Genomic DNA, 19,227 nt, shown 5'->3' on the forward strand with positions numbered 1-19,227 from the left:
AAGCCAGTAAAGGTTTTTAAAGCGAATCATTAAGCATTCTCTCTTGGTTTTAATATGTTCCCTCCAATTCAAACGGCGGTCAAGGTGTACTCCAAGATACTTAACATTGTCCTTATGTGGTAGAGCATAATCTCCCAATCTTACTGGTGGACAATTTCCACGTTTTAGAGTAAAGGTGACTTGGACAGATTTTGTAATGCTGGTCTTGACTTTCCATCTTTGCAACCACCTATAGATGTGATCCAGGCCATTCTGGAGAATGGTTGAAGCCATGTCAGGTGTTTTATTACTAGCTAGCAATGCAGTATCATCCGCAAAGGTGGCTATAGTGACACCTTTCACTTCCGGAATGTCCGCTGTATATATGAGGTATAACATAGGACCGAGAATTGACCCCTGTGGCACTCCAGCTTTGATCTCATAGAATGATGATGTTTCTCCAGATCCCTTACCTGAAAGAGTCTTTGTAGCAGGTAAGATCGTAGTAGGAGGTAATAACTGTGTGACAGGTTATTCCTGATTTTATATAGTAGTCCCTCATGCCATACCCGATCGAACGCTTGCTGTATGTCAAGAAAAGCAGCCGAACAGTATTCTTTGTTTTCGAGAGTCATTCGAATTCTATCACAGACCCTGTGAACCTGTTCCACAGTTGAGTGTTGATGCCGGAAACCGAACTGGTGATCAGGAATAATTTTTTTTTGTGCAAGTTGAGAATGGATTCTTCGCAGAAGTATCTTCTCAAAAAGCTTGGACAAGATTGGAAGGAAAAATATAAAAAAATGTGCGCAAATAATAAAAAAAATGAAACTAATCATCTAATAGCCAAAATAAAAATAAAAAATCTTGCAGCTCTATCCAATAGGATTTAATCTCATCTCTTAGACTGGAAAATATTTCCAATTATATTTTAAATCTAGCATGTATTATTTTAGTTATATGAATAAAACATGTTCAATGCTTAAAGGAGGTATTTATTATTTTATTTGGCAGAACATATTATGAATATTGGAGTTGTATTAGCATTTGAGTATCAGTGTGCGGAGGGGGAAGGCGCGCGACGTTCTGGCGACGCGCATGGCGACGAACTACGGCGACTGGATGTCCCCGGACTTTTCAGACGCACCATCGTATCCAAATGACGGAATCTGTACATAGAAGCTGAAGTTATAATTCGTTGTAATATTACTAATACTAGTAAGCGGATGGCGCCCTTCGATGTTCGAAGTACATAAAGTGGCAATAGTTTAGTACAAACTGACAAGTTCACTTTTTGTGTCATAAGTTTTTTGTGGTTTACCAATGAATCTATACTAATAATATAAGTATGAATTTTCTGTCCTGTTCGTTTGCATTTTCACGGCTAAATAACTGACATTGATCTTAATAAAGTTAGATAGGTATATAGATAGCTATCTTAAAAAGATCACGTCGCGGATAACAGCCAGTAATAAATAGATTTAAAATTTAGTAGCCCGTAATAAATTCTGATGGGCTTTACGGTCTATATTACTATTTTCATGCTTTAGAATATCTGTTTGAAAGTATATGACATATCTATGACTTAATACAGTAATGAAATTAATGACGTTAGATAATATGTATATAGTGTATATACCCTACATATAATCACCTCCCTTACTCAAAGCTCACTGGAATTCTGAATTCTGAACTCCCACCTGCTAGTACGCAGGTAACAATAAGTGCGCGTAGTTGTATATCCATATCACTAAAGACTTATTAGTATTTAATAGAAACTTACCTCAATGGTAAATCGTTCGGATCATGATCAACGCTCTGGAAGAAGAACGCTAGTGGCCAGCTGATCCAAGAAGATTGTTTTCTGAAAATGATATTAAGAGATAAGTTAAATTAAGTATTATAGCATTTCCCTGCTTGAACAATAAAAATTGGGGGAAAAATACAGCACTCTATAATAGAGCTAAAAAGACAAACTAATAGTTTGAAAAAAAAAACCTTCAAGTTGACAAAATTGACCGCTTACTTTTAAGTTGGAAGTTATTTGAAGAATGAAGAAATTAAAATAGGTGCGGCTAGAACTTTCTACTTCTTTTTATGAAAATTGCGCGGACAGTGGGTATTAAATTTCAAACAAGTATAGTTTATATAGAGAAGAAGCAGCAAATGCTAATATTTTTTTAATTTATGAAAATTTCATAAAATTCTATTGTATTATTAAAAAAAAATTACACTATCATGTATTTTACACACACACCACGGACTAACAATAAAAAGAGTATATGCATACTCTTTTTATTGTTAGTCCAACAATCCAACAATAAAAAGAGTATATGCATACTCTTTTTATTGTTAGTCCGTGGTCAAATTGAGAATAGATTAATATTATTTGTCTTCAATATTAATAGTCTTACTGTGTGGTCGAACGGTATCGGTAAATTGTGGTCGAACTTCGACCACTGTGCTAAGAATAGTATGAAGAAATGAGGAACTGATAACCACAGTCCGAGTAGAATAGAATACATATAACAACACTAACGGTGTCGTTGGCTGCAATTCCGTTTCAGATGGTGTATCAGGCGTGGTGGGCACGACGGGCGGAGGGGAACAGGGCGACGTAGGAGCCGGTGGTGGTGTCTTGTTTATAGCTGGGTTGTAGATTTTGGGGTCGCTCACCATACGCACGAAGAATGAACGCTTGTGAGCCAACGCCGCGCGGTGTCTTCGAGTGCGCTCTTCGTTCAAATCCTGCAAATTAAAAACAAAAAAGGAGTGTTGGTAACGGTAGACATGTAAACTATGGTATAAAGGTAATCCTACAAGTAAGTATTGTTATTAGGGAACCAATTTGCGATACCCGCATTTGGCCGTTATGCCGACAGTCTCCCGAAAAGGATTTTATCGCTGTCTCTCTGATTATTTTTGGATAGTCAATGGTGTTTCTATCAACGGACAGTTAGGTAGATTATAAAACTGACATGCAAAGGGTTTTGGTTCGGCAACATTTGAATTCTAGAGCTATATGTCTAAGACCGAGTATCTAAGCACTTGACCACACCTCGTCCACTATATATACCTATAATTTAATTAAAATACAACTGATATTGATAAATAACAATATCCCTGGACAGACTACGCAGAGCCATTAGTCCCAAGTTAAGCCGAGATTGTGTTATGGGTAGCTACTAGACACCTGATATAAATAGTGTTATACTGATATAACATACATAATATAAATAGAAAAAATGCAGAACAATACAAACTATCCTACTCATGAATACAAATATTTGTACCGTGCGAGGAATCGAATTCGCCATTCGAAAAACCATCGGAAGTAAGACGATATGCGAGGCCGTCGTGAATCTAAGTCAGTCATTAAAGTATAGTAGTAAAACAGATATTACCTAATTACGGAAGCGACTATGCGATCTTGGAATAAGTTTATAGACTTACCCGTTCCTTATCTGGACCCTCTAAAAGCTCTGTAGCAAAGTCCGTTATGATATCCCATGCTATTTCTATTAAAAAAAAAACTCTAGTTAACAAATGATTTCAATAACATGTTAATATTAATTGTATTATAAGTTTTATTTGTATAACATTTTCATTATATATATTGCCTATGTAATTTAAAAATCATATATTACCAATGTCTTCCCGCGTAGCATGTTGTTGAACCACACAAAAACGAATCACAAATCGGTCACGTACCGATGCCGGGACCATATGGATCTTTCCCGACGCATTGATATTTGTAAGCAGCTTTTTGTTCATCTCATCAATCTGCTCATTCGTCTCATCTGGTCCTCCAACCAAACGGAAACACACCAAACCCAACTGGATAACGTAACAGAAGAAAATATTTTTTACTTAGAGTGGACTGCAATAACATTATATAATTGAATTATATATTAAATAAATACCTTTACTTGATTACAGACTTCGAAGCGATCGTCCTTTTTGACGAGTTGCTCGAAATATTTTGCCAATTCGCAATGCCGACGCACGTATTTCTGCAAACCACTAATTCCATAACTTCTCAGCATAAACCAAAGCTTCAATGATCGAAAACGGCGACTCAGTGGCACACCCCAGTGTCGGTAGTCAATTGCTGTGTGGTCATAACAATGTTGGAGATAGAGGGGGTCTACGACTAGTGCGGATGTTAATAGATACCGATTATTAACCCACAATAGTGAACAGTCAAAACTAGTAAGCATCAGTTTATTCGGATTAGTGTTGAAAGAATCAGCATACTCGATTCCTGCTAAATGGTGTTTATGTTCTGGACATAGAAAGGAGCTACCGGCATAGGCGGCGTCTACGTGGAGCCATACGGACGGGAATTTTCTTACAACAGGCCCTATTTCCGGTAAGTTGTCAAAAGAACAACATGAAGTCGTGCCTAACGTAATTGAAACAAAGAATGGCACGTGTCCGGCCTCCTCGTCCTCTTCCATGGCCTGCAAAAGAAATCGTAATATAATTATGTTCTGAAGTTCAAACCGATTGGAATAAAACAAACTGAAAACCGTACCGTAGTGCGCAGAGACAAACAAACAAACATTCTAACAATCATTGTTTCGGATGCTATTACATGAATAGTCTCCAAATTACATTTTTTCTTATATATCTTTCACACACAGCTAATAGTTACCTACGTTTAATTACACTGTATTTATATGTAGGTTTAAATGTATATATTGTAACTATGAAAGCATATCTGCCGATCTATTTATCAATTATTACTCCCTAATTATCTCAAAATTACTGTGTGAATGACGTCCAGTTTCCAGTCCATATATAGGTAGATGCCTACTTACGTATAAAAACACTCTACCCAATATAAACAGCCATACCCAATTAATACATATGTTTGTAGACATTGTGTAGGAATCGACCCTGCAATACCGAAAGTTGAGGCTGCGTATTAAACTACCAGGAGAGTAAAATTTCGGATAACAACATGCTTAGATAAATAAATACAAAAAGAATGTGTACGCTACGGTCTTTTATAATTTGTATTAAATTTTTCTAATTCATTTCGAGTTTGTAATTAAAGATTTCTCATAAGAGGGTCGTGTCGCGAATTTCAATATTTGAAGCATAGAAATGGCACACAATGCCGGTCCATTACCGCTCGGCTCGCCACGTATTTCCGGCATCCAAGCCCGAGTCATTAAACGGAGGATGGCGGCGCCCGACGCGCGCCGGCGTAGCTGGATGACTTTAGGCTTTAGCACCACCTAGCAGCTAACCATTCAATTACCGTCTAATTATCTACACCCCATGTTACGCTATCTTATTTTCTAATATCAATTACAAAATACGAAACATAAATAAATAATCGATAATAACTTAGATTTATGCAATACCGCAAAAATATCTTTAGAGTAGGTAAATGTTTTATTTGTTCGCCGTTATTATTTATTATTTACCCTATTTAAAAAAGAACCTTCTTCTTTCTTTAGTACCTACATGAATGACACATAATGATTTTGTATAGTTTTATCTATTTTTATTATATATTAGGTATAGTATTTTTTTCTTTTTATTAAATTTAAGTACCACATACTTCCTTTAATGTTTCTCCCCTGAGCGATCCATTTTCATCAGGCTGCAGAATTCGCAATTTTACGAAGCATATCATCGCAGCCTTCTCGACACACGAATGGGCTTCTTTAGAACAGTATGCTATAAGTTTTGAGAGCAGCAACCCCTCGTCCACAGTTGGAAATTGATGTTTTAATCTTTTGATGCCGTTTGCTCTAGCTGCCAGCATTGAGACAAGAACACATTCACTCGCTGATCCCTATAAATAATATTAATTATTGCGGTAGGTATCCTAAATATTAACTTTAATTAAAATAGTTTTTTTACAAATTATGCCTATTAGTATATCTTGAGGCCTATTAAGACGGGTGGGTATATTTATCCTATTAATCCACGTCGCTAGGTAGAGCATTGGGGATTATGAATGACGATTACATACTTAATGGTCAATCTTATGTAATTCTTCTGTACGTGTGTTTGTCACCTAAGTAATTAGTAGTAGTAATTAGTAAGTAATATATTTCTATGGATTGGTTGTAAAATATAATTGGATCCGGAATGGCAGCGCTGGTTTTCTGGGTGGGATGACGTTTACGGGTCGGATGTATGTAGTTGCAGATCACACATGATACATGATAATACATGATCGCTAATAGTAAACCAATGTTGGTGATTAACATTACAATTCGTAGGTTTTGTACTGCCGTGTGTTTGTATGTTAAGTAGATCATAAGTATAAGTCTAGTCCATTGAAGTCAGTTTTCTTATGAATTATCAGTAGGTACACACACTCTAGAAATATATTAAAAACGAAGCAAATAAGCAATCATACCAATCTGCGCGGTCAATGCGTGAAAAATGACCATTCTTACCGCTAGATCAACGAGTTCGTTTACACATAAAATTATAAATAAATTCAATAATTGTGTTTATAAAACTATACCGCAAATACTCCATCAAGTTAACGTTTACGTATTGGTTTCAAGAGTGAGAATATGGCAGACAAATTACGCAGGGGCACATATAGATATGATTTCTTCGGCGATGCTCATATAGGTGTCTATCTGCATAATCGAAGAATTATAAAAAAAGCAATGGAAAAACTTTGAGTATTAGATAAATACAATTTCTAATCTGATTTTGCATTGCCAAAATAAGTTTTAGTCTAATAACACTATGAGGTACGCACCTCTATTACTCCGCCACCTTTACTGCCTTCTTCAAGTGCTAAAAATGCCGGAGGAAGGCCAATTGCTTTGCCTGCAAAACAAAATACTAACTATTCATAATTAATAAGGTTATGTGTACAATTATGCTACTCTGTAGTATCTAGTACAATCTTTAATTAATGGAGTAATAGCCAAAATACACTGACTATTAGATATTACAATATAATCAGTATAACAACGGTACCAATTGAATTAGTATATCGCTATTATGAGAAAAACATCCATCGATTGCAAATCGGCGAAGAAAATGAGAGAATAAAAAAAGAGGACACATAAAAAGTAATCAAATGAAAAGCCTCTTTTGTTGAAAATTGCAAAAATTACTAACCCATCCAATCCAACATAATAATTTCCAACTCTGTGCATGCAGGACTCGCTGCCTGTAAATATACGAAAAGATTTAGTACACGTATCTTACAGTAAACAGTACCTAAGTAGGTAAGACTAAATAGTAACGTCTGCGTTTATACATACAGGCATTTCTTTATGTGTGACTAAGAATATATACTATTCGTAGAAAAAATCACTCATTTTGTAACTTTGGAATATTATTCCAACATGCACGTCATAATCTGGCTAATGCTTTCTTTATTTATTTGAAACTAACAAAAATACCGTACATGTAATGTAAAGAATCTACATCTTATACCACCCTGGGGGTGAACAGGGCTTTCAGTTTGACGAGTTATGTATAATTAAAAGAAAATATAATATACTAATATTAAAATAAACATCATGTCCCTAAAATATGCAGATGATGTTTTATGTAGGTACTTGATAATATCATATAAAAATATTTATAAATATAGTAATTTTACGTCATAATTTTAGCCAAGTATATTCCATGTCTCAACCGGGATTTACCTTTATTTACCTATTTGAGTTATCGCAGCGCCTGTTACCACTACACCTCTTTGAAATATTCTTTTATTAATTCATATGTACATTATTCTAAACGAGCATAGATTACTGAATATACTTCAGTACTTAATATTTACATTACTTCGGATGAAGAATAGAGCCGATATCTTATGAATACACTCATACTTAGTGACCGATCCATCAATGCCTGTCAAATACGAGTAAGTTCCTAGGTAGTCAATAATAGACTAACATAGATAAATATCAAAGCAAAATTGTAGTAGACAGTCGACTAATCTATGAATGTCGATTTACTTGAAATGTAAATGTTTATCAATATACACTATCCGATTTATACAATTACTACAGATACCTACGTAAAATAGTTATAATTACGTATGCCAACCAATTAGCAGTGTATTAAATAAAAAACGATGAAGTGAATCTATAAATTATAAATATACATACAGTGTATTTAAAAGTGCATAAATTTAAATTTATTTGAATAAGTAAGGAAGTAAGGAATTTTTTAATTTATCCTTTCTTTAAAGAGGAATGTTGTATAGCCACGATTGATTTCTCTGAAGTGTGTTACAAATCCCAAAAAGTTCACTGTGAACTTTGGTTTTATGGCACTTTAATATAACATAGTTTTACTTTTTTTTTATAACACAGGGGACAAACGAGCATGCGGCTCACCTGATGGTAAGTGATTACCGCCGCCCATGAGCACCCACAACACCAGGGGAATTGCAAGTACGTTGTCGGCCTTTTAAAAAGGAATAAGATCTTTTCTTGAAGGTTTCAATATCGTATCGGTTCGGAAATACCATTGCTGGAAGGTGATGCCACAATGTGGTTGTGCGGGGCAAAAAGTTTCTAGAAAACTGTACTGTGGAAGACCGCCATTCATCCAGATGAACAGGATGGTATTTCAGTTTCTGGCGGGTGGTACGGTGTTGAAACTCAGCAGCTGGTATTAATCCGAACAATTCCTCAGAACACTCCCCGTGATATATGCGGTAGAAAATGCACAGAGATGCAATATCTCGCCGCAAAGCCAATGGGTCGAGTCTGCCACATAGACGTTGATTACCAATGATTCTGGCTGCTCGGTTCTGAATGTGGTCAAATGGAAGTAGCTGGTATTGTGGTGCTCCCGCCCAGAGATGAGAACAGTATTCCATATGCGGCCGGATCTGCGCCATGTATAATTGCAAGCGATGTGCCGCCGTGAAATACCGTCTCACTCTACTGAGCACACCAAGCTTTTTTGAGGCTATTTAGCCTTGTCCTCCAAATGACCGCAAAACTGAACGTCACTGGATATATCAACGCCAAGGACCTCGAGATTTGGCTTCACATCAAGGAGAGTGTCTTGAAACTGAGGAGATACGATAAATGGAATCTTTTTAGCGGTAAACGCGCAAACTTGTGTCTTCTTGGGGTTGAATTGAACACAATTTTTCAGACCCCAAACCGAAACTTGATGGAGTGAAGTTTCGATTTCAGACACAAGTTTGTTCCGGTACTTTATAACTTTTGCCTGCGACATATTAGCATGGCCGCTGTACAAGGCATCTCCGGTACTGTCATCCGCATAGCAATGAATGTTGTTGACTTGTAACATGTCCTTGATATGCAGAAGGAACAGAGTCGGAGATAGCACACAGCCTTGTGGAACACCAGCATTCACAGAGTGTGGGTCGGAGCAAGCACCATCGACAACGATCTTGATGCTCCGATCAGCGAGAAAGCTGGCGACCCATTTGCATAACTTCGCAGGCAACCCAAGGTAGCTTTGAAAGAAGAGCCTTGTGCCAAACCCGATCAAAGGCCTTCGCAATATCCAGACTAACAGATAGGGCCTCCCCCTTACTCTCAATAGCCTCTGCAATAGCGGTTCACTTCTAGGTATCGTAGGAGTTGACGGTTGACAATCGACTGCATGATCTTTGAGAATAAGGAGGTGATGGCTATGGGCCTATAGTTAGCTGGATCTGAGCGTCCTCCCTTCTTAGGGATCGGATGAACCAAAGCCGTCTTCCAAAGTTTCGGGACTACACCTGTAGAGTAGCAGTACCGGCAAAGACGCGGACTTGTGGATATCTAGGGAGAAAAGCGACTTACGTACCACGTTACGTTACGTACTTCTTATTCACTTAAGCAATCATCATGAAATTAAGGAAAAAGTACCACTTTTTTTAAGTTAATCGTATGCATAGGCACGTCGATGAAGTTACTGGAATAATAATAATAATAATAATAATATATTTATTTGTCAGAATATGGTATGTACAATGGTGGTAAGTATATATAATATATGTTTCATCATATTCTGCTGTTTCCAGCGTACAAATATTAAATCAATCAAGTCATTATAAATTCTAAATATTACTCATTCACCATAACTTCTTACTTTAAAAACATTATGGAATATAATAGAGTGTCAATATTTCATTAATTGTCAACATTTTATTTTAATTCTAAATAATTCAATACATTGATACTATTTCGAAATACATCACAATCACATTACTAGCCGTTACTTGTCATTAAGAAATTCATCAATTGAATAATAACATTTTTCCAGTATCCATGAATATACACGTTTTTTAAAGAATGTGGTATTGAGACTTTTAAAATTGTCTGGTAATTTATTATAAATACGGATCGCCATGCAATATACATTGTTTGAATAAACGGTCAATTTCTGTCTAGGATTTTGATTAGTGCTCCTTTTGCTCAGTGTCGTGCTTTTCTGAAATGAATTTGTATTAGTATGAACAAATACACATATGTGATAAATATATAGACTGGGTAATGGTAATATCTTATTTGCTATGCATAATGGCTTGCAACTATCCCGCGTCTTGGCACAACAAAGAGATCTGAGCTGCTTTGTGCATTTCTTTTGTGTCTTAAATGCCCTATGCATTTCTACTGAGTTGCCCCATAAAATTATTCCATATCGCAGGTTAGATTCAACGTAGCCTCGATATGCTGAAAGTGCTGCTGAAAGTGTTACTGTCTTTGTAATACGATTTTGAACGTATACAAATTTGTCTAACTTTTTGCATATGGCATTAATATGTTCATTCCAACTACAGTATTTATCCATTACTATTCCTAAAAATCCTGTGGAGCCTACTGATTCAATTTTGTTTTTTTTATAGGATATATTCAAATCTATATCAGTTTTTTTTTTAGTTTGGAATTGAATTATCTTTGTTTTATTCATATTGATGTTCAAATTGTTTGTTACTAACCAGTCTATTACCGATATTAGTTGATTGTTTATTTTTGTTTCATAAGATATTTCGTTTTTATTCTGAATAAGTAAAGTAATGTCATCTGCATACAATACACACTCACAGTTAACAATGTCAGGCAAATCATTAATATATGGAAGAAAGGAGTATATAAATAAATAGTTAAAATGTAGACCTCAGACCAGAGAAATTTTATTTAACAAATACCTAGTAGTACCTACTATACTTACATATCGTACTGTAATATGTTCAGCTTGTTGTAAGCAAGTTACTTAATTCATTATATATATCTAATGTACCTAACATCTAATATCTATACAATTTACATAATAGAGATCTATCTCTATGCGTTAGTGACAAATTCCCCGTGTTAGAATTTCGGAAAGACATTAAGGACACAAACCTATTTGAAATTTTATTATCATATCACCCCACTACCTATTCCTAATGTGTCCATAATATTTTATGTATCTGTAATGTCTATCCATCATATCCGTGACACAATCCAGCTATAAGTAAAGTAGATCGTTAATATCCAGCGAATCAAGTACGGTACAGTGTAGAGTAACAACTAACAAGAAAAGTCCTGCTGAATTCGTATGATGTGCATTAGCGAATCATCATGTATTTACCATGGTAGGTTTATAGCGAAGTTACCATATCAGGTACAATGAATGTCAAGTCAATCTATCTCCTCCTCTTTTATTAGGTATCATTTTCCACTGATACCCGCTAGCCTACTTCTACCGTTAGCGCAGGCTTGTTATATTATTGTATCATGCTCAATGATTTTTAAAGATAAACATAACAATTAGTAATGCGTTTATTAGCTTATAGGAAAAATTCTAATTTTGTTGAATACCTTATTTACATAATAAATAGGGTTTAATTTTGATAATCGAATATGTAGGTATCCTATGGTCTTATTTTATGCTAATTAGAGGTGGGTTTTTAAACGAAATATATCTATATATCACAGCGTGTATCACAGTGATATGTTCGTCATTAAACCGTAATTTATATATATATGAAAATAATAATTAAAAATCAAAGATTGTGAAGTGTAGATAAAGTATAAGTATTCTTTATTCAAATAAATATAATATATTTTTATTCATGATTAGGATATTTATATGCTAAATTAGACAAAATCATGAAAATTGAGACTTAACAAAATTAGTTAAATTAAGTAAACATTTAGATACAAATAGAATACAACGTCTCTTATCAGACTTTTCTTTGAGAATCTTAGAAGTTGAACTCTTTGAGAACAATGAACTATTTTGCTGAATTAATAAATTCCTCTAGCTTTACAGATTTGTAATAATTCGTGAGGCAATGAGAAATGCAAAGAGAACATTCAAAGCAGCTATGTATTTGGAATGTAACTTTTATATCAAACAGTAAAACATTTCAGATTCAAAAATTTCCTACACAAATACTCAGGGGCGACTAAGCTTTACACTTCGTGCCTTTATTTGTTTTATAAACTCTTGGCAAAAAATAAAGTTTTGTCTTTTTGATATGAAGTTGATATGAAAAAAAATGTTCATATTATTTAAAATTCTATATAGGTTTAAAAATTTGGCGATTGAGATATTGTTAAAAAAAATCTATATATAACTATGTAATTTTATATTATCTGTGATATAACGAACATGAAATGAATTAAATTTATATAAATTATCAACATTGAATTACATACATCGAACGAAAACTACATTTATTCCTAGTTTCCCTCTCTGTCAATTATTAATAAAAAAATAAAGAAAATACGACGACATAATAAACAATTAGGTATATACAAAAATTATGATTAAATATCAACAATGTTGGTATACATACTAATATACATACTAATATACATATTTGCCATTTTATAATTCTTTATGAAGAGCATTTTTAATTTGTCGCAGTTTTTGGGGCTGGGGCTTACGTCGCCTATACCTTAAGCCGTTTGCGCCTCTGCAAAACAATGTCTTGAATTCCATCTATCACTACAACAAAATTCATCATAATCATTTTAACGATTTGTTTATGTAAACAAACAAATTTTGTTTTACATTAAAACAGACAAATGTGCTTTAAATTTTGAGAAACTAATATTCTAAATGCGAATGGATACGCATTTATTATATAATATTAGTTCACCAAAATTTATGATTTGTTGTCTAAATAAGAATTCTATGCAAAGCAAACAACAACTTGATAGAGTGATCTATATTTTGTATGGCTTCATTTGGTGGTTCCTGAACAAAGTTACTTGTTAAAATAAATTGCCTAAAGACGAACTGAAATGGACTAAAAACTTATGGCTTATAAGGTTATCAAACGTCAAATTGTTATATTAAAACCAATAAATTACATTTCCCACCTTTTCAAAATATAAATATAGTTTTAAACTCTCCTTTAACTCCATACTTCTTAGTTTTTTCTCAAGTTTAATATATGTCTTCCCGCTTGTTTCAATCGCTATAAAGATCTTTTGAACAAAGAAGTATCACATCCAGAAGCTATTTTTTTGTTACGTTTATGACTTAACAACCTCAGCTGGTAGAGATTCCACTACGTTTATGCCAGCTGATAATTTTTTTATTCAATAAAATAATATCGGACGAATTTTGGAGTGACAGGAAATCATAGAATATTTTTTTACATGTTCATGCTAACAGCTAACATATAATCCACGCCATAGCCAGCTGACTATATTTTATATTCAATATAAGATTTCACAGCATTCTGAACCGGGAGTAAACGGCAGAATTTTTTTAGATGTTTGCGAGGGTGCTGCCCTTAAACCCACCCTGGAGCACCCTTCTTCACCTTCACATATTTCGATTAGGAAGAAATAAATGACTAAATTAGCTTCTGACTCGGGAGCTATAAAAAAAAATTTTACCATATCAATTTGTACCTTCCTATATTTCTATGGAAACATTTTATCTCATCTGAAAATCTGTATAAGTTTAAGCCATGTTTGTACGAACGAACAAGAGTTGTTAGATGCCTTATTAATATTGATAGCTTATTTGTTTTTGTTGTTCCTATATTTAAACCCTAAAACATAACAAGCCAGTTCTAATAATGAAAATTAATAAGTAATTACGTAAATATTTTTGATTATACTGATACATTTTAAAAAGATAAGCCGGTAAAATGGAATACATGGAATAATGATTTTATTTGATTTAATTTGATCAGGTATAACTATTAAAATCTACAGGTAATGCAGGTATTCTGTAACCTACTACAAATGACTTGTAGCTACGAGCATCCGCTATTAACATAGTATATACCTAAGTAGTATCGAATATTTCTGTAAAATAAACCTTCACTGATATTATATATTTGGAAGAGTGAGTCTGTATACTACTAAACTTCTGGAATAATTTAAATAAGGCAGATAACATATATTTATTATATTCATGGGCATTAGCCCATGAATATAATAAAATACAAGTACACCATCGTAGCGCAAGTTATCGTAGGTTATCCTCGTAGCGGTATTAAAATAAAGTAACAATAACAAAAAAATAACTTTTAATACGTCTCATTATTGCTAAAGTTAAGTGCAGCAATCTAAATTAAATTATATTACGATTAAATAAAATTTACCCATGAGAATCCAATGCATCCGATACCCGCTGACAGCATATCCCCAAGAATGGACGGATAGCCGTTACCCGAGGGGAAATACGCATGAAAACGTGGGTGCTGCCAGTGCGTGACTCCTGGCATGATTTTATTCTCTACATCATTCATCACGTCATCCCAATTTTCGGGATGATGAGGCGCCTCAGCCGGCAGTGCTGTCCGCAGATATCCCGGTTCCACAGATGGGGTGACTCGCCGCGTACGCAACGTAGTCATGTACGTGCAAATATAGTCCACCATTTCCTTCCCTCTTACTCGAAACTCTTCTACGTCCATCGTATAGTTTGATCGTTACAAGTGATATTAGGAATTAACTTTGTCGTGTAGCTACGGTAGCTGCAGTGTCAGCGCCGCGACGGCCTCCGGCTGACTCGACGGCAACGTAACCACCATCCCGGTTGGTCGAGTCAAGAGGGCGGGTGGTGAGACGCGCGGCGGCGCGGATGAAGGCGGGCGTGAAGGCATCGCGAACGGCCGCGAATGGCGAATCATAAAGGTATCACTTTATTGCATGCGATAAGCGATTAATACGTAAATGGTCAAATCATTGGCTTAGGTGTATGCAGTTTAAATCCTCGCTTTTGATATGTGAAAGTGAGATTGCTTGTTTTTATTGCTACTTTATACCATCATACATAAAAGAAAGTAATAATATGCTCAATAGGTTCTTATAAGTAAATAAAATAAAATCTTATTATTTTACTTATTTAATACTACTTATACAAAAATTATAACTCGCCTATGAAATACGGGTGCTCTAGGTTTATTATCCCGTCTTACAGACAATAGGTCGAGAGTTCAAAACTGGTTGACACTAAAAATTATTTGACAGTTTTATGTTTATGATTGATTTTGTAGTAAAGGATACACAGAATAGAATAATATAAAAAATATCTCACCAAAATTTTTTGTGAATATCTAACAAATAGTTAGGGGAAGTCCGGGAGAGTTGAACCGCCTTTAGTTTAAAGTATCGTATTTTCTTATAAATGAGGCTTAGTGATTCAATTATAATAATAAACAGTAGCTTATTTATTAAGCATAATTACGTTTTCTATATTATAATACTGAAACATGTTACATACATTTTAATGAAAAATGGGATATGAGTCAACTCTCTCCACCCCAAGGAACACTTGAACCGGGGTCTGGGGAGAGTTAAACATTGCTTTTTAAAGGGGAAAAACATTTTGCAGCATAAGTTACAGATATATTAAACAAAACATCCCAAAATGATGTTAAAATTATAAAGAAACACAGTTATAAAGAAAAAAAAATTGCGTGTTACTTCAGAAGGCTAATATCAAAAAGGCTAAAATTAACCTGTGAGATAAAATAAGATTAAACATTAAAAAAAAGAAACAAAATACAAATAGGACTCGCCTGTTAAGGTTTCCGAATAGTCAATATATTTTAATTTTCTACATCTATAAAATAAAACTATAACTGTATGTAATACTGTTAATACCACTGAGCATATCTCCCGCACCCGCCATGGTGCAAGCCTCCCGCATATACTACTTTGATATTAAATTTTACTCCCAGTAAAAACAATCAGTCTTAGCAGAAAAACACTTAGCACACGTCTAACTTCAATAATCAGGCAGTACAATAGTAATAACACACAATACATACCTCTAAAAATAGGGTCGAAAACTCAAAATTACATAAATTAATAAAACTTACTCCGCTGTGACAAAAACTTACTACTAACTTTTCGAACCTGAGAGTCAAACAAACCGGCTTTAAAAAAATGGCGGTATGACCAACATACCGCCATTTTTTTAAATCGCCTCTCAGGTTCGAAAATGTGTTTGGCCTCCCGTGCCCCAACAATGACCGTCTTGACGTTTCATTAGAGCTTAATTTAAGTTGAGTTTTAAAAGATGGTTCAACTCTCCCACCTGAGCAAATCTCCCGGATTTCCCTTACTAATTATGGTTGGCTCGCCCCTTGCCATATTCGATTTAATTATAACAATCGAAATGTGGGCATGGCAAGTATTGTACTCAACATAATATCGACAGTTGACAGTTCTGACTACCTCGTCTGACATAACAGGCATGACGGTATATTATTATTATTATTTCTAAACTTCAAAAAAAAATCTCATCTCCCCTCTTAAGGAGAGGAGATGGCAACTTACCCCCGGCAGAAGCACAGTCGGCCGGGGTTCAGGGCTGGAGCCCTGAGGAGAGCACCGCTTTCTGCATCTTTCCCGGGAGTGAGCCGCCTCGGAATCCCAACCGTCTGAGATGTCAACCAGTCTGGAGCAACAGCTCCAGATATGGTTGAGATAAGACCGTTCACCGATATAACGATTGGAATGATTTCGGTGGACACCACCCCCACATTTCGGTCACCTCGCGAGCCAGGTCGAGATATTTTCTCTTTTCCTCAGTTTCGGCTTTCATGAGGTTCTCGTCATGCGGCATCGTGATGTCCACCAAAAACACCCTCGAGAGTGCCCGATCCATCACCACGATATCAGCTTTGTTCGCAAGAACGGTCCTGTCCGTGATGATGGATCGGTCCCAGTAGAGCCTGACGCTGTCGCTTTCGAGGACCGGATGGGGCTCGTACTTATAGTACGGTATTATTATTGTAATAAGGTGGTACAAAAACTGAAGCTGTGACTTGTCTATTTTTGTCAACAACGCTGCGTTCGCTACTATATGCAATACCTACATAATATATCTGTGGTATGCATCTTCATAGCAGTCGGTCGTCATCGTCGGCCGCAGGGTCAATGGTACCTACATGTACATCGCCCGCCCTCGATGCCACTTAATTATGTCAGCTGAATGCGTCTCATCATTTATGTCATGAAAAATTTTACAGGTTCAAATTTTAATTTATACCGTGCTGTGCAAAAGTGAATAGAAAATCAATAATTTTAAGATGTAGTGTAAATAATAATCGACTTCGTTCAGTTTTCAAAAGAAAATAGAATAGAAAATTATAGGTTACGACGAGAATAAACTGCAACCATCATTAAAGTCAGTACAGTAGTTAACTTACGAAAAATGGAAATAATTATTTGGATTTAGTGCAATACGTTATTTTGGTGTAGGTAATATCAACCAGATACCAGAACTACCTTTTAATCTTCATAAAATGTAAGTCTTAATATATAGACACCTTACTGCTTTTGATACACGTAAAAGACAATTTTGCTAAAAGAATATCACAATCCTTGTACAAGTCACAAAGATATAACATAAACTGTAGGTCCTCGAAAAAGAGCATTAAGGATTTTTTTAAGTCGGTTAGAAAAAGCATACCTAGTCAAATGAGGAATTCTCGCCAAATATCTACCTATTTTTAGTTAGGTATTGAATACCTCGATCATTTTATATATTTAACCATTGCTGAAAGTGAAGGAGGTACCCTGTTCTTTAGACAGTTCATGAATATTCAACCTGGAGCTATGGACATGAATTGCCCTTTTAACTTAAAATGAACACTTGACATAATACCTCCACAGACAATTTATTTAATTGTGTTTATAAAAGATGGCTTGGTAGATTTGAACAAACATTTTTTATTTCAGTACATTTAATTTCAACGTGAGCTACTATGTTTAAATAATATTTGTCACATTTTTACTATAGGTATGTATATACCTACATATAATAAAAATGTAACAGATCGCTGTCTATACATGAAGATGTAAGAAAAACTATAATTGTGAGATTATGTTAACGTAATTAATAGAACCCATTGGTGAAGCAATGGTTCTTAAAATATTTCTAATATTTAATATTTCGCTAATCTCAGAAACAGCTTAACAGTATGCAGTTTTCTCTAATATATTGTCATAAAACTTTCTGTTTGTTAAATTCCAATCGATTTATTAACAAACACAAGTCGCAGGCTCAACTAGCTCGGTCACATTTACCTACATTTTTATTTAAAACTCTCATTGTTTTGGAAGTTAAGAAATTTACTAGTTTTCAAACGAAAATACACCCCTACCAAATTAATTATTGGTCTCATTATTTTAAATTACAGATTATTCAATGCTGATCATATTTATATGTCTCACATATTGTAAATGAGTACGATCCTGATCCAACATTGCTCTTGAATATAAAGAGACCCACTCGAGAAACCCTCTTCCCATTTCTTTATCGTTTATTTGAGTTATATGGCCTGTCAATTTTCATTGGTATGATCATCCATAGATTAACATTTTACTAAGTATGTAAAGTCAGTCCTAAACGATTATTATAATTGTTTTGTAAGTACTTTTCTGATACAAAGTGGTAATCGATGCCTATGTGAATAATTAATATTGTATTCATTATCCGAAATCTAATTCCTTAAATGAATTGAATAACTTTTGGAAAGAAGTTTCAAGTCTAACAAATATATTTTTTTGAATAGTAGATTGAACATTCCTCAAAAAATATATAATAATCTAGAATTAAAATCCGTATTCTTCAAATCTAGACCAACAATTTACCACCAAATCTTGGACCTTTCGCTGTATATAATTGAAATACCTAGCATATAATGACCATATGCGATCTAGGCACTTGGTTATATATTTCTTTGAAGTATCGTGTATTATACTTACTTATATATATAACATATATATATATATACATGAATCAACTCAACAATCTGTTATCTTGTAGGTACATTTATCAAATAAATTGCAGTCAATACTGTAA

The 19,227-nt window shown here is 34.6% G+C and overlaps 1 protein-coding gene across 2 annotated transcripts; it reads right to left on the minus strand.

The window, feature by feature from the left end:
- Positions 1 to 1,030: 1,030 nt before the first annotated feature.
- Positions 1,031 to 14,899, minus strand: LOC131848441 (tyrosine decarboxylase). Of its 2 annotated transcripts, none has more exons than XM_059198299.1 (10): positions 14,510 to 14,899; positions 7,090 to 7,141; positions 6,722 to 6,792; positions 5,555 to 5,791; positions 3,903 to 4,442; positions 3,627 to 3,816; positions 3,433 to 3,497; positions 2,519 to 2,727; positions 1,763 to 1,843; positions 1,031 to 1,148 (listed from the first exon to the last, which is right to left on the minus strand). In XM_059198299.1, the coding sequence occupies exons 1-10, from the start codon at positions 14,822 to 14,824 to the stop codon at positions 1,034 to 1,036; spliced, it is 1,875 nt and encodes a 624-aa protein (XP_059054282.1). In that variant the 5' UTR covers positions 14,825 to 14,899; the 3' UTR covers positions 1,031 to 1,033. The 2 variants fall into 2 exon arrangements, with proteins under 2 accessions (XP_059054282.1, XP_059054283.1); XM_059198300.1 differs by lacking the exon at positions 14,510 to 14,899 and adding an exon at positions 7,760 to 7,816.
- Between the last annotated feature and the right edge of the window lie 4,328 nt (positions 14,900 to 19,227).

Source organism: Achroia grisella, unplaced genomic scaffold (genome assembly GCF_030625045.1).
Source record: "Achroia grisella isolate CSIRO2021 unplaced genomic scaffold, CSIRO_AGI_Agris_v1 utg558, whole genome shotgun sequence".
NCBI classification, from domain to species: Eukaryota; Metazoa; Arthropoda; class Insecta; order Lepidoptera; family Pyralidae; genus Achroia; species Achroia grisella.